The following is a 14442-nucleotide window of genomic DNA, read 5'->3' on the forward strand; positions in this document are numbered from 1 at the left end:
TGATCTCCTGACCTCGTGATCCGCCCGTCTCGGCCTCCCAAAGTGCTGGGATTACAGGCTTGAGCCACCGCGCCCGGCCTAAACTTCTTTTCTTTATAAATCACCAGGTCTCAGGCAGTTCTTTATAGCACTGTGAGAATGGACTAATACAGTAAGTAGTTACTGGGTAAATGTTTGCAACATTTCAAGCTCAAACCATGAATAAGAAATTTGGTAGACATTAATTTTATATAATTGGGTGATTGCAATGTGAAATATACAATTATTATGAAAACCACAATTCTCACACCAGTCAGAATGGCCATTGTTAGAAAGTCAAAAAAAAAAAAATTACAGATATTGGCAAGGCTGTGAAGAAAAGGGAGCACTTATACACTGTTGGTGATAATGTCAGTTAGTCCAGCTGCTATGGAGGGCATTTTAGAGATTTCTCAAAGAACTGAGTTGAGCTACCATTTGACTCACCAAATCCTTTGAATTTATGCCCAAAGGAAAATAAATTGTTCTACCAAAAAGATATATTCACCTGTATGCTCATCGCAGAGCTATTCCCAATAGCAAAGACAAGGAATCGACCCAGGTGCTCATCAACTGTGGACTGGGTAAAGAAAATGTGGTACATATACACCATGGAATATTACGTAGCCATCAAAAATGACAAAATCATGTCTTTTGCGGTGACAAGTGCACAGACAGAGGCCATTATTCTAAGCGAACTAACAGCAAAAAAAGAAAACCAAATATTAGACATTCTCACTTATAAGTGGGAGCTAAACATTGGGTACACATGGAAATAAAGATGAGAATAATAGATGCTTGGGACTACTAGAGTTGGGGGAAAAGGGGCAAATGTTGAAAAATTACCTATTGTGTGTGATACTCACTATCTGGGTTATGGGATCATCCACACTCCAAACCTAAGCATCACACAACATAGTGATCTAACAAATCTGCATATGTAACCCTGAATTTAAAATAAAAGTTGGAAAAAGAAGACACTGCATGAAATACTTTTATAAATAAATAAATAGGATGAATGATCGTGAAAGCATCAAAATGGATATGAAATTTTCAACTAGAGTTTGGATTATGATTACTGCCCTGCAGTTTCAAAGAGTAAATACATGTAATACATTCTAGAAATAATCCATCCAAAAAGATTTTTTAAGATGTTTAAAAGATAAAGCATGTGTTGCCCAGGATTACTCATTCTTAACATGCTGATGCTAAAATCTTTACTTTTACATTGATGATGCTTTTATTACAGTGTATACTGTATTTCCATCCTGCTCCTGCCCCACAGAAATGCTATTTTTTGATAGTGTGTATAGGTAATCAAATCTAATTTGAAGTACGCCAATGTAATCGGTAAAAATTCTGATTTTTGTGTATGTTTATTTTGCAGGATTTAAAGACGAAACTTCTTTGTCCAAGTGCCTTTACCCTGTTTTTCAGAACACATGCTCTCAAAATATCTCATGTCATACGTTGTCCAATATATCTGACAGTATCTGCTTAAGAAATACTTGAAAATGACTTTTTTATGTGTCTACATTTGAAATATTGTGTTTCAGATTGCCTTTATCTATTATTCGATAGCTATGATGTATTTCTCTACTTCAAAATTCTGTTAATAAGTTTACCAACTTTACCCATTTTTTTTTCTGAAGGAAAGTGTGATAATATTATAGCTACGGTTTCAAGTAATCACACGTACAATGTCAAGTTAATTGCATTCCTGTGGAAAGAAAAAATGGCTAGGTGGATAATTTATATCTACCCATTTATTTGATAGACATTTATTGACCATCTTGACTATGTGTAAAGCCTTGTGGCAAGTGCTATGAAAGATACCAGAAAATCAAATCATTCCTGCCTCAAACAAGACATTGACACCTACATAGAGGAGACAAAACATGCACATCAATAGAATATAATGCTTGGGCAAATCCATTTGTGGCATATTCCTGATTATAAGTAGTTTTATAAATGGAATTGGACAAACTGGCCTGGATGGAAAAACAGGATTCATGCATTTAACAAACATTCATTTTCTACTATGTATTAAGCATAATGCTAAATCCTAGAGATACAGTTACTGCCCTCCCACAGCTTATATTCTAACTAGAAAAGGACCTTAATGATGTATGTATTGAAATGCACAAAGTAAAATTAGAATATTTTAAATCTAAATTTTGGTAAGAGCAAATTAATCTACAGTCAACAAAGAGAGTTTAGTAGATTACAAGATATCAAAATCATTCATTTTCATGGAAGTGAAAATACAAGGACATAAAGGATAGTTTAATGCTGTTTAATATTAAACTAAATATTGTCAGATAAATTCATAATTGAATTTGTACTTGAATAAGTCCTGTATCTACTGGACTAGCCCAAAATGGGCCTGCTTAGTTGGTAACAAACTGTTGAGTTATCTTTCAGATATAATAAAAACAAAAACTGCAAGTCATGTAGCCTAGGCATGCACAATAGAAAAAGCTTTGATCTCTAACAACACCCAAAACCAATCAATCTTCCCCTCTATACCAGTAAGACTGGGACATGACTGGAACCTGAATACTGAAACTCTTTCAGAAGCAAGGGGTACCTAAATTGAGGAGACAGATTTGAATTCACTCCTGTCTCCTTGCTGACTACTTGCCTATTTGAAAAAAGACAAATAAAGGCCTTTCTTTCCTCAGAAGCCAGTGTTTTTGTGCACATTGGACAGTGAGACTATTTGCTCTATAAAGGTCCCACAGACATTACTTCTGATTTTCAATGATCAAAATTGGATAATGTTTAAAAAATACAAAAGACTTGATCAGATGAATATCATAATAAAATATGTAAAAAATAAACTCCAGTTCAGTGGCCATATCTTTTGCAAACTGAATTTCCTAGAAGAGCCACAAAACCTTAAAGTGCAATTAGAAGTGGTCAGGAAATTATATGGATGAAGGCACATGATTTTGGCACAAAACAACAGTGGTTAATGTTAGTGTAATTACATATTAGCATACCAATACATTTTCAATAAATTCTTCTTAATTGAGAAAACTAGATCTATTTTCTCCTTAGAAGAAAAAAAATGTAGAAACTTTCTTTATCTTAATTCTCCCTCCACAAATTGTCTGAGTCTTATCAATTCATTTTAAATTGAATTGGCTTTCAAAATATTTCAATAAACCTGACCAAGTACACCATTTTTGTCATGTGTGGTGTTACATAAGATAACATCCCTCAGGTAGAACACATGCTGCAATTAAATGAACTGCAGCACTAAAAATAGTGTATTTGAAAAAGCATCTGTCTTTTTTTTTTCATAATTCAAGCTTAAAGACTTCCCTGACCCTTTCCCTTCCAGACAAAATTAGATATACCCCCTCACGCTTCCCAAAATATTTTCAGAATATCTCTATTGTTGTACTATCTAAAGTATATAAAATGTATTTAATGATCATCTCACCTAGGATTTATATGTTTCTCGGTACCTAAAACTGTGAGTGGCACAAAAATGCTAAATGAACAATACTGAATTATTTTTCCACATGGGAATATCATGAAGAATATCTTATTTTAGCATTTTTTTCTGAAATTTCTATCACTCAAATTTACTTTGAAAAGAAACTTTATGCAATTTAATGTGAAAGGAAAATCCAATCACACTGAACAAATTTCTATAGCATTAATAAATTTCATGCTATGATTTTCCTTTTTTTTAACTTTTTAAAGTTTTGTTGGGCTTTTTTTTTTCTTTCTTTCTGTTTAGATTTGCTCTATGCTCTACAGAAAATGTCATCTTTAAAAAAGCCACTTTTTTTTATATCTGTTTTCAGTTACATTTATTCTGCTGTTATGGTGCTAATAGATGCAAATCAGTATTTATTATTTAATAACACACAGATGTTCCATATACCACAGATAAACAAATTTTTCAGCCCACTGCTTCAACAGTGTCATTGTAAATTTACTATTTAAATTACATACAAAATTTTTATTATTGACTTTAAATAATCCTAAGTTTTGGACATGCTCCCTCACAGAATTCCCTTACCCTTAATTTATATTTCTACTTTCATTTTTACATAACATTTTGTTTGAGCAATGAAATTTCCAATTTCACGCCTCTTCTACTCTAACCTGTTTTCCTTTGTTTATTTAAGAAGATATTGAAGCTTTTTTTTTTTTTTTAAGAAGCATTTCCTGACTACATTAAGGAAAAGTTTCAATGCTCTGTACTGCATAACAAATTAGTTGCTTCCTGTTTTTTAGGGGCAAAAGTATTAATAGGATGGATAGCAGTGTACAGAAGTCTCCATTTACAGGAGTCTCTATAATATCAATTTAGTAATGTACTTTCTCTCAATCTTCAAATTATGACTTTGAAGTCATAATTTGACTTTTTTTACAGACATTTTAAGTATCTTAAGTCCAGAAGTCATATTTGAAGGAACTTAGTAGTGTACATTGGGGATATTTATTCAATAATTCATGATTCAATTGCCAAATAAAATAATCCTTAGCTTTTGTTTTTGCTATGATTTTGCAATTAAGAGCAAATTACCAGAAGACTGTTATTAGGGAAACAAGTTTTTTTAAGTATTCTGAGAATACATCACAGCAAAAATAAATAAATAAATAATTTTAAAATTTAAAAAAATATATAAATATTTCTAAACATAATATTAATTGTGGAACTGCATAAAGAGAGAAGACATTCTTTATTACATTAGCACTGAAAGAAAAAGTAAACACTTAACATACTTTTTTAAATAAAAGATATTCATTATATTTGAGAACTATTATTACTGCTGTGGTTACAGTGTCTTTCTCAGAATATACATTCAATAAATGGTTGTTGAGGCTCTATCTTGGGATAATTTCTAATGAATCATAACCTAGTATAGCATAAATCAGAAGTACACGGATCTGTGATAGCGCATGTTTCTGGGTTAAATTTCAAAATATCCACATCGCTGAGCCAGTTTGTTTATACCTTCAGCAGCTCACTGTTTAAATTCATGTTGAGAAAAACGTTTCAAAATAACTATATTAGCCCTTTTAAAAAATGTTACATACTTTTCATAATTCCTAATGTCTCTATCATCCGAGATGATATTCACAGAATGTCTCTTTAAAAGTAAAAATTACTTGCTTTTCAAGTTTCTTTTTTACAAAGAAGAGAAAATTGCTGGCATACATGTTGTAGCAGAATTTGGTGTGTTGCAGGGGTACTGCTTCATAAACGGGCTGAAAGGAATTCAGGCTTTCACTTAGGTTGAGGTCCAATCAGTATGGATTTAATAAACAAACTACAAGTAGATGAAAGAACTAAAATTGAGAAATAAAAACATTAAGAATATTAAAAAACAGGAAAATACCTTTTTGAGCTTCAGTTAAAAAAGAATTTTTCCAACAAATCACAAACTTCACAAGCCATTTAAAAAGTGACTAAATGTGACAAACTAAAACTTTAAAACTTCCATATGTAAACACACATACATTCACACACACGGACACACACACACACACACACAATGAAATTAAGAGATAAAGTCTTGGCTGGGGGAAATATTTGCATTATAGGCACTCAGAAAATATAATAAATTACTATGCATGAATAAGAAGGAATGAAGTCAATGGGGAATTCAAAGACGGGAAAATTAAAAAGCCTATTTAAATATGGAGAAAAAGAATGGCTAATTATGAGTATCTGAAAATTAAAGCAGTTTGATTCTATTTCTCACCAGATTATCTGACCAAATTCAAATAGTCAAATACTCTAATAGTCTAGTCTAAAAGTCTAATCTCAAGTACTAATGATTTTGCAGAGGAATAGACATTCTTATAAACTATGGGTGGACATGTAAATTAGTAAAAATATTTTGGAGAAAAATCTTTTTAATATCTAATGACATTTGTTTTTCAGATGAGGTCCCTAACAAAATTGGGAAAAAAAATACATGAACTCTGATCAACAATTCCTTGTTCATATATTTTATGTATTTATGGGGTACATGAGATTTTGCTACAGGCATGCAATGTGAAATAAGCATATATCATGGAAAAGCTTTGGCATAGGTGCTATGCAAGATAAGATGTGCATCTTCAATTATAGCATTTTGAATGTTTATCAGTAGAAGACTAAAAAAAGATATAATCCTGTTACATAGTACTATTGAACGATTTATACAAAATGTGCCAGGAGAATACCAAACTTAAGATAATGGCTACACCTGGAGAGGGATGAGGAAAATGTAGTTTTATATTTTATGATTGATGCAGAAAATACTAAATTGAGAAGAACCATGGTGAGGAAGGCATTTCAGCATTATTTGTAATATTTTATAACTTTTACAATAAAGAGACACTTGAAGCAAAGTTAATAAATAGGTTAATTTTGGGTCATAGGAAATTATAAATTTGTACTTCTGATTTTAGCTATTTTTGCCAACATTTAAAAAATAACAATAATAATAGTATTTCTACTCCCCAACAGTCTTCATTTGTTGGTGGTGGTTGTGATTTTTTTTAAATTTGTATTTCTTTTCTTTTTTTTTTTTTTAGACCGGGTCTCACTGTGTTGCCCAGGCTGGAGTTCAGTGGCATGATCTCAGCTCACTGCAACCTCTGCCTCAGGTTCAAGAGATTCTTGTGCCTCAGTCTTCCAAGTAGCTGGGATTACAATCGTGCAACACCACGCCCGGCAAACTTTTTTGTATTTTTAGTAGAGACAGGGTTTCACCATGTTGGCCAGGCTGGTCTTGAACTCCTAACCTCAGGTGATCTGCCCACCTTGACCACACAAAGTGCTGGGATTACAGGCGTGAATCACTGCGCCTGGCCTTTGTGTTTATTTTCACAGGAAGTACCAGAGTGCCTCAACTAGAATGCAAAATTAAACAATGTACCGTCAAAATTTAAAGCTATGGCTGTGCAAGTCAATTCCCATTTAGAATAAACTGCTTTTTGATTTAGTGTTTCCATTTTTGTGATAATACCTGAAGCCTTTTTAAGTTCCCTGAAAAACAAATATTTGATTTCCTTCCTCACATATAATAAAAGAGCAATCAGGAGGCAAAAGCAAAGTGTAGTGAGGTCCTCCAAGGCTCATTTATGATTCATAAAAGGCTTGATAATATTAAATACCAATTGCAATGCCAAGGCAGCATGCTGGGAAGCATTCAGACAGCTGGAAATCCATGGCATCATGGGTCTTTTTAAAAATAATGTAAAATACTGAACTAGATTCCAACAGACTTCTCATTTTACTGAGTTGTTTTCTAAGCTGAAACAGAATTTCTTTCTCATTCTCTTAAGAAAACCTATCAAATGATCAAGTTTTCTTTACTTCTAAAATTTCAGCATTTGAAGCTACAAAAATGACCCTACTTTAAAAAATAAGCATTTATTGCTCAATGTACTCTTTTACCTACATCAAATGGTTAATTATATTAAAACACAAATCTCTTTAAAGACAAAGAAGTTGTAAAGATGTTTGGCACTTACAAAAGAGCTAAACTTTAAATGTTACTATTTAGATAATTTCTCATAGTCTACACAATTCTAATGGGTAAAGGAATGACTAATGTGGCTTTAGAAATCTGTTTTTAAATGCCCCTTTTCTCTAATAGCATTATAGCACACATTTAGTCAATTACTTGTTTTAAATATAATCATGGTTCAACAGTAATCCTGTAAACTAGCTCATGGGGTTGAATAGACAAAATATAGCAACATTCAAAAACATTGACAAGCTTTTGGATACATTAACCATAATAATAATTTTAATAGTAATAATAATAACATTGTTGAGTATTCCTATTTGCCATTCAGCACATTAAGGCCTGCGCAATGCATTCATGTCCCAAATTAGAGTTTACTTCTCAAATCTGATTTGAAAACCCATTAAGTAGTTCAGTCTTAGCACTGTTTCTATGCTGTTTCTTTAGTTGCAACCCAGGTTAGGTAGCAGTTTTTTAACTAGAGGTCAGGTTTTAAAGAGGAATATTTGCATTTATAGGCATGAGATTATCCACCAATGCCAGGAGCTTTTCATACACTGAGGCATGAGGGGCCTAATATCTACAGAAGGATCTGCATCACGGTCCTGGAGCATTTAAATTTTTCCTGCTTCCTGTCATTACGGTTTTCCTTCTGTTGTGTCTCCTCCAAACACACCCAGTCTCTGCTGTCTGACTGATGTATTTAACTAAGTTAAAGAAGGCTATAGTCCTTCTCTATCCTCTGATATTAAAGTTTAATCCACATCGTCATTCAATGAAGTATCATTATTCCCATTGTATAAATGATAGAAGTCACTCAAGACAGAGTAAGAAACTTTCCCCAAGCTACAGCAGAGAGTAAGAGAGAGAGAAAAGTTAGAGAGAGGGGGTCCAAATTTGCACAGTTAAGAAGTAGCTGTAGATCTGTTGAGTATGAGCACACAGTCCCACACACATTTTATCAGTATTATGACAGTAGGTCAGAGAATTACCAGCAGAACACTGGCTTAAGGATACTCTGAAATTTTGCCTCCAGCTGGGATTAGTCTGTAAGAAAGATGAAAGGATAAAGAATTTCAAGTAATAAGGAATGTCTATGATTAAGTACCAGAAGTAGTAGTTCTACAGGTGTCAAAGAAAGTAGGCTTTTTAGAAGAATAAAATGGCACACAAAGCCTTTTGGAGTAGAGCCCCAACAAAGAACCCTGGGGATGGACATTAAACAGTCGACAAGAGGAAAGAGCTGAGGACTGCACAAATCATCAGGTGTCAGGGGACAAAGAAAAAGAAATTAAAGGCCAACATGAGTACCTGAAATTATACACTGAATCTTTCAGTATCTCTGTAATGATTTCAGTGAGAAAGGTTTGAGATAACATTGCTGATTAAATGAAAATCTGACTGTAATGTATACATGCATTCCTGGAGATGATATTAAAGGCAGGAAGTATATAATAGAGACATAATAAAATGGCAAACGTGTGAGCTACTTGGGTGGGTGAAAAACTAAAGATGGGGACAAATCTGAGATTTATTTGCAACCTGCTCCTACAGATACTTTGTGCATTACTCTATTAGCTTATGCATGGATGTCCACAAGCATAAATATTCTCTGAGGTTTTCCAATGTCAAGGCAAACATCACCAGAGATTTGAAAGTAATTTTACTGACCTTGTCACTTTAAGCAGTCCCATAATAATAGGCTGTGGTAGCTTATTGCAGCTTAAGTGTTTTCCCTTATGCTAATGAATAATTCTAGTTGGCTTTATGAATAAGATGCTTATCACAGTTGTCTCATGAGCCCACAAATGAGTTATTAGCTATAAAAAAAAAAAAAACACAACCCAGAGCTACAAGTAAAATGTATATCCAACTTAATAAAATGGTTGCATTAGTAAGTTTCTGTGTAGTCATCTCTACTATGGCAGGCTCAATAGCTAAGCTTCCTTTTAAGAATGAAAAATGTGATAAAATATTTTATAAACTAGAATACAAAAGGTTATGATGCTTTAATTTCAAGAAGAAAGTATGGCCCTGTTTTCTTGGCCCTTGAACAGAAACTTTCACTGGGGCTTTTGGAAGGCAATCTAACAATAAAAGCATTTGGAATATATGTGGTCATATTCTCTAAAGATCGTGGTGCTTGAGTTTCATGTTTGTTGTGGAACATTGTGAAATATTTGTGTCATTCTTTCAATAAATATTGTTGAATGCTGAACATTTTCTGCACTATTATTATTTATGTCTCCTAGTTATTTTCAGTATATTTGAAGCAGATAAATTATACCAAATATACAGTACAATAAAGAAGATCATGAATGCAGTGAACGGATATGATAAAATAGCATCCTAATTTAGATTCCAATCAGTTTGATAACTTTCAAAAGTTATCAACTTTTTAGAGCTAACCAAAAAATTTCAAGTCATCAATCATCATAAAAACTCAAAAGATGATCAGCCCCATGGAAAATATGTTAGGACTGAAAGAGTAGATTATTAGTACATAAAGGAAAAGCAAAATATATTGCTTGCTTCTGTATTTTCTCTGTAGTAGGACATATATTATTAACATTTTAAAATGTACCAAAGTTTCCATGAAATTAATTTTTTCAAATGTATTTGAAGCCAGGCACAGTGGCTCATGTCTATAATCCCAGTTACTCCAGAGGCTAAGGCAGGTGGATCCCTGGAGTCCAGAAGTTTGAGACTAGCATGAGCAACACAGCAAGACCACATATCTAAAATAATAATAATAATAAATAATTAGCTAGGGATGTTAGCGTGTCTACCCGCAAGGCTGAGGCAGGAAGACTGCTTGAGCCAAGGGCTTCAGGGCTGCAGTGAACTATGATTATGCCACTGGACTCTAGCTTGGGTGACAGAAAGATCCCATCTCTTAAAAAACTAATAATAATAAGGAGAATAAAATGTATTTGAGAAATGCTGGATTAAGATCCTCAAAGATCTAAGAAAGAAAATAAATATCTTCACTGCCAGAGTATTTTAAGTTAAAAACTCTTGGGGATCAAAAATCACTAGAAGAGACTTTTCTCCTATCTACAAAAAGAATTTAACCCGCCTAGGAGAACAAGTGTTCTTGTTTCCCTCCCTGTAATCTCATTATCCATTACAGGAAAGAAAACAAAAAATCTAACCACATCTGAACAGACCCTTTTTCAAGATAATCATTGTCTTTAAGCATCATTTAAATTCTAGAAAAAAAAAAGTTTACAACTTAATTTCTGTTCTGTAGTAATCGGTTATTGTTCCTCCATAGAACTCATTTTCTTTGAACTTTTTTAAGTTCTCATAAACTATTTTACCAGGATGCAATCCCCCATTCTCATTGTAACCTCAAGATGATAATACGAGCTTCTGTACTTCTTTGGGAAGTTGAGTTTTCATTCTGAAGGGTCTTGTATATACAAGTTAAATACATTTATATGTACTTTCTCTTATTAATTAATTAGCTTCATATCAGTGATTTTCAGCAAAACTATAGCAGGTCAAGAGCTTTGTCCCCTATATGTGTAATTCAAATTTGACAAAATATCAAACTGTAAGTATAAGAAGTTCCAAAAATGTTTTGATTTTATCTATGAGTACTTTGATTTTTTTTAAATATTAAGAGTAATTTTCAAAAAAAATAACGATGTCCCTGCTTCATTGGTACCCTAAATATTATTTGTTTTGTTTTTCTTTATCTTGCCTATTGCTGATCTAACAGTGAATTTGACTCTCTCCTAATGCTTCTCTATGTTTAATTAATGCTAATATAAAACTGCCATTCACAACATATAGGTCATTTAGGTAGGAAAGGACTGGTATATTTGTGACAGCAAAGGATCCAATTAATAAACTTCACTACCAAAGCCTAATATTGATCTCATTGACTATGATTAAATTCAAATTTAATCATAATAGTGCTATAGTCCCTACAGCTTTCTCATTGTAATACTGTCTAAATGTTTTATGTTTTAGCCCTCAACACAAACACTCATAAATACTATAGTAGAAGACAGAACAAGTAAGAAGACACTAAGTTTGGGCTTATTAATTACATCTCTATTTATTGATTATGTACTATATGTCAGACACTGTGTTAGAAAATTCCCATATATCATTCCTAATTATTAAAATGATACAAATTATCTTTATCTTATGTTTCAGAAAGTTAAGTTTCAAAGTGTTTAAGGCAGTGTTCTCAATGCATGCAACTGCACAGCTGAAGACTTAGGATTTGAACTCACCTTTGCCCTACCAAGTGCTCACTAGCACACTATTTTATGGAGCTCTACTGAGTATGGGAGAGTGGAGAAGAGGGAATGATGTTTTCAGGGAAAAGGTCTTTTTTCAAGGACTAACAATACCTAATGCCTCGGAAAATCACTTTCTCCTAATATCTGAGAAATAAAAATAAATCCAAAGCCCCTCAAACAACTGAATGGACCTCTTCCCCAGAGTAACCTTGGGGAAGGGAACCCCAGAGTAACCTTGAAAACTGAGTTCTCAACCATGACAGGATAGAAAGGCAGACAGGCCTCATTATACACCAACCTCCTCACTAACTGCCTTTAGGCTTTCTTCCCTAAACAAGACAGTCCTTTCAGAAGACTTCACCACTGAAAACAGAAAACGGCCCTTTCAAAAGACTTCAACAATGATATCAACCAACCTTGATTCTGCCCGCCCTTTTTTGTGCCTGTTAGACCATGATCATTGAATGGTTCTAGCCATCTTTAGAGAATGCTTAGTAAGGATTTTAATCTCCTGTGCTTCACTTTTTGATGCCATAGGGCTGAAAACTCCACCCTCAGACCATGCTAATGCCACCATTTTTGTACATGGGATCCATGGAGAGGCATGTTCATGCTCATGCACAAGTTTCTCCTTTCATAAATATTCATGACTTCTCCTATAGCCCATTGGGGGGAAAAAAAAATATATATATATATAAAATTCAGCCACCCTGCTATAAATTCCTATTCTTTTTGCCTCTCCATTGAAGTGTCTGCTTTTGACTTCCAACCAGAGACTATGCGTCCCAACCTGTGTGAATGACCACCCTGCATACTGCAACCCTTTGTAAGAAATAAAGTCTCCTTTTCTAAATTTATGAATTATACTTTTTAAAGTTAAGATATCCATCTGAAGTTGCATCTTCATATTGTACCACCGAGAACCATCTTGGTTAGATCATAATGAATTTGAAAGATCATACCAAACTCTGTAGGTTTAAGGTCCCCTTAAGAAGGAGGGATGGAAATAAGAAGGTGACAAACATGTTATTTCTAAAACAACAAACACTTGCAATTGCAAGAGCTAATTAAAAAACTAAATACTAATTAAATACTAAATTCTAATTACAAATAAAAGGTCTGATTCTTCCAACTGAAAATAAGGAAAGAAACACTTCTCCTCACCCCCTGTTCTTAGAATACTTACTTTAAAAATTCATAGTTATAGGTCCTTTCTCCCTCTCTCTTTGAAATGTATGTAACTCCTTTAAAAGCTAATTAAGCCTCTTGCCAACGTTATGGCCCAGGAAAGCCTTTCTCAAGGACCTGGGAAGTATCTCTTTGAAATGTAATAATCAAGAGAGATAATGTTCCACCTCTCAGTTTCTGTGGAAAATGTAATCTGTTTACATACACAGGGCTATATACCCCTCTTAGATTCTTTTATATTTAGTGACAAATACTATCTAGCTTAAATAAAATTATTGAAGGAAATACATACTTGAAATATATCACTGCTCTTTGTAGTTACTACTCACATACATCAAGAAAAAAGAGTAAACCTTGTAGCAACATAACAAACTAATAAATAATGAGGGAAGGGACTTACATGATCAATTAGTTCACGAACCATTCCATTCCATTGTCCATTGGCATCATCCTGGGCTCCATATTTCCCATCTTCCACAAGTCTAATTTCATATGTAAAGCCAAGGATTGTAGATAACTCTCTGAGGAGATCAATGCAATAGCCTTCAAATCGATCATTGCCATAGAGAGGTTTGTCAGACTTCTTAAAAAGGACATAGGGTTCTTCCTGAAAACATTGAACAAGAAGAAAAAAGGTAACAGTTAATCATGAAACTCATCATCAGAATTATAGCTTTTCTTAGAAGACAAAAAATTTCTCATTTATTTAGAACAAAGTCAACTTTATTTTCTTCTAGTTAAAATTAATGAAGTCTAGAATATTAAAAGAAAATTCAAGTTTTGTAAGAAAAAGTAGTGCTTTACAAAAAAAAACTTAACTATTATAATCTCACCACAACTATATAATAAAAATATGGTAAATCTTATATCTTACGCCATAAATCTTATACATAATGAATAACATGTGACATGTAATATATGCTATATAATACATGATATCCAACATCTAATTTCACCATGATAACACCCCAATTTGAATTATATCATTTAATCTCTATCTGGTATGCTGTTTCCATGGGATCTATGGATAACATGAATGAAAAAAATTGTTGACTAATTGCCTACTATGTGCAAAGAATTGGAGTGGGGACTTTTTATATATATAATCACATTTTGTCCCAACAACCATGAAAATTAAACTACTATATTTAATTATAGTTTAAAAATAGTAATTTACTTTAAAATATAGATGAAGAAGGCCAGGCACGGTGACTTGCACCTGTAATCCCACCACTTTGGGAGGCCAAGGCAGGTGGATCACGAAGTCAGGAGATTGAGACCAACCTGGCTAACACGGTGAAACCCCGTCTCTACTAAAAAATACAAAAACAATTAGCCGGGCGTGGTGGCAGGCGCCTGTAGCCCCAGCTACTCGGGAGGCTGAGGCAGGAGAATGGCGTGAGCCCCAGAAGTGGAGCTTGCAGTGAGCCGAGACTGCGCCACTGCACTCCAGCCTGGACAAAAGAGTGAGATTCCATCTCAAAATA

At 33.5% G+C, this 14442-nt stretch overlaps 1 protein-coding gene across 2 annotated transcripts in view; it reads right to left on the bottom strand.

Annotated features, from left to right (window-relative positions):
* GRIK2 (glutamate receptor, ionotropic, kainate 2) overlaps nt 1-14442 on the bottom strand; it is a 747094-nt gene that overhangs the window by 223286 nt on the left and 509366 nt on the right. For both annotated transcript variants that reach the window (XM_011936507.1, XM_011936508.1), the window contains one exon: nt 13356-13562. In XM_011936507.1, the coding sequence (XP_011791897.1) occupies nt 13356-13562 (207 nt within the window). The remainder of the gene's footprint in view (nt 1-13355; nt 13563-14442) is intronic.

This window comes from Colobus angolensis, unplaced genomic scaffold (genome assembly GCF_000951035.1).
Source record: "Colobus angolensis palliatus isolate OR3802 unplaced genomic scaffold, Cang.pa_1.0 Scaffold154, whole genome shotgun sequence".
Classification (NCBI taxonomy): domain Eukaryota; kingdom Metazoa; phylum Chordata; class Mammalia; order Primates; family Cercopithecidae; genus Colobus; species Colobus angolensis.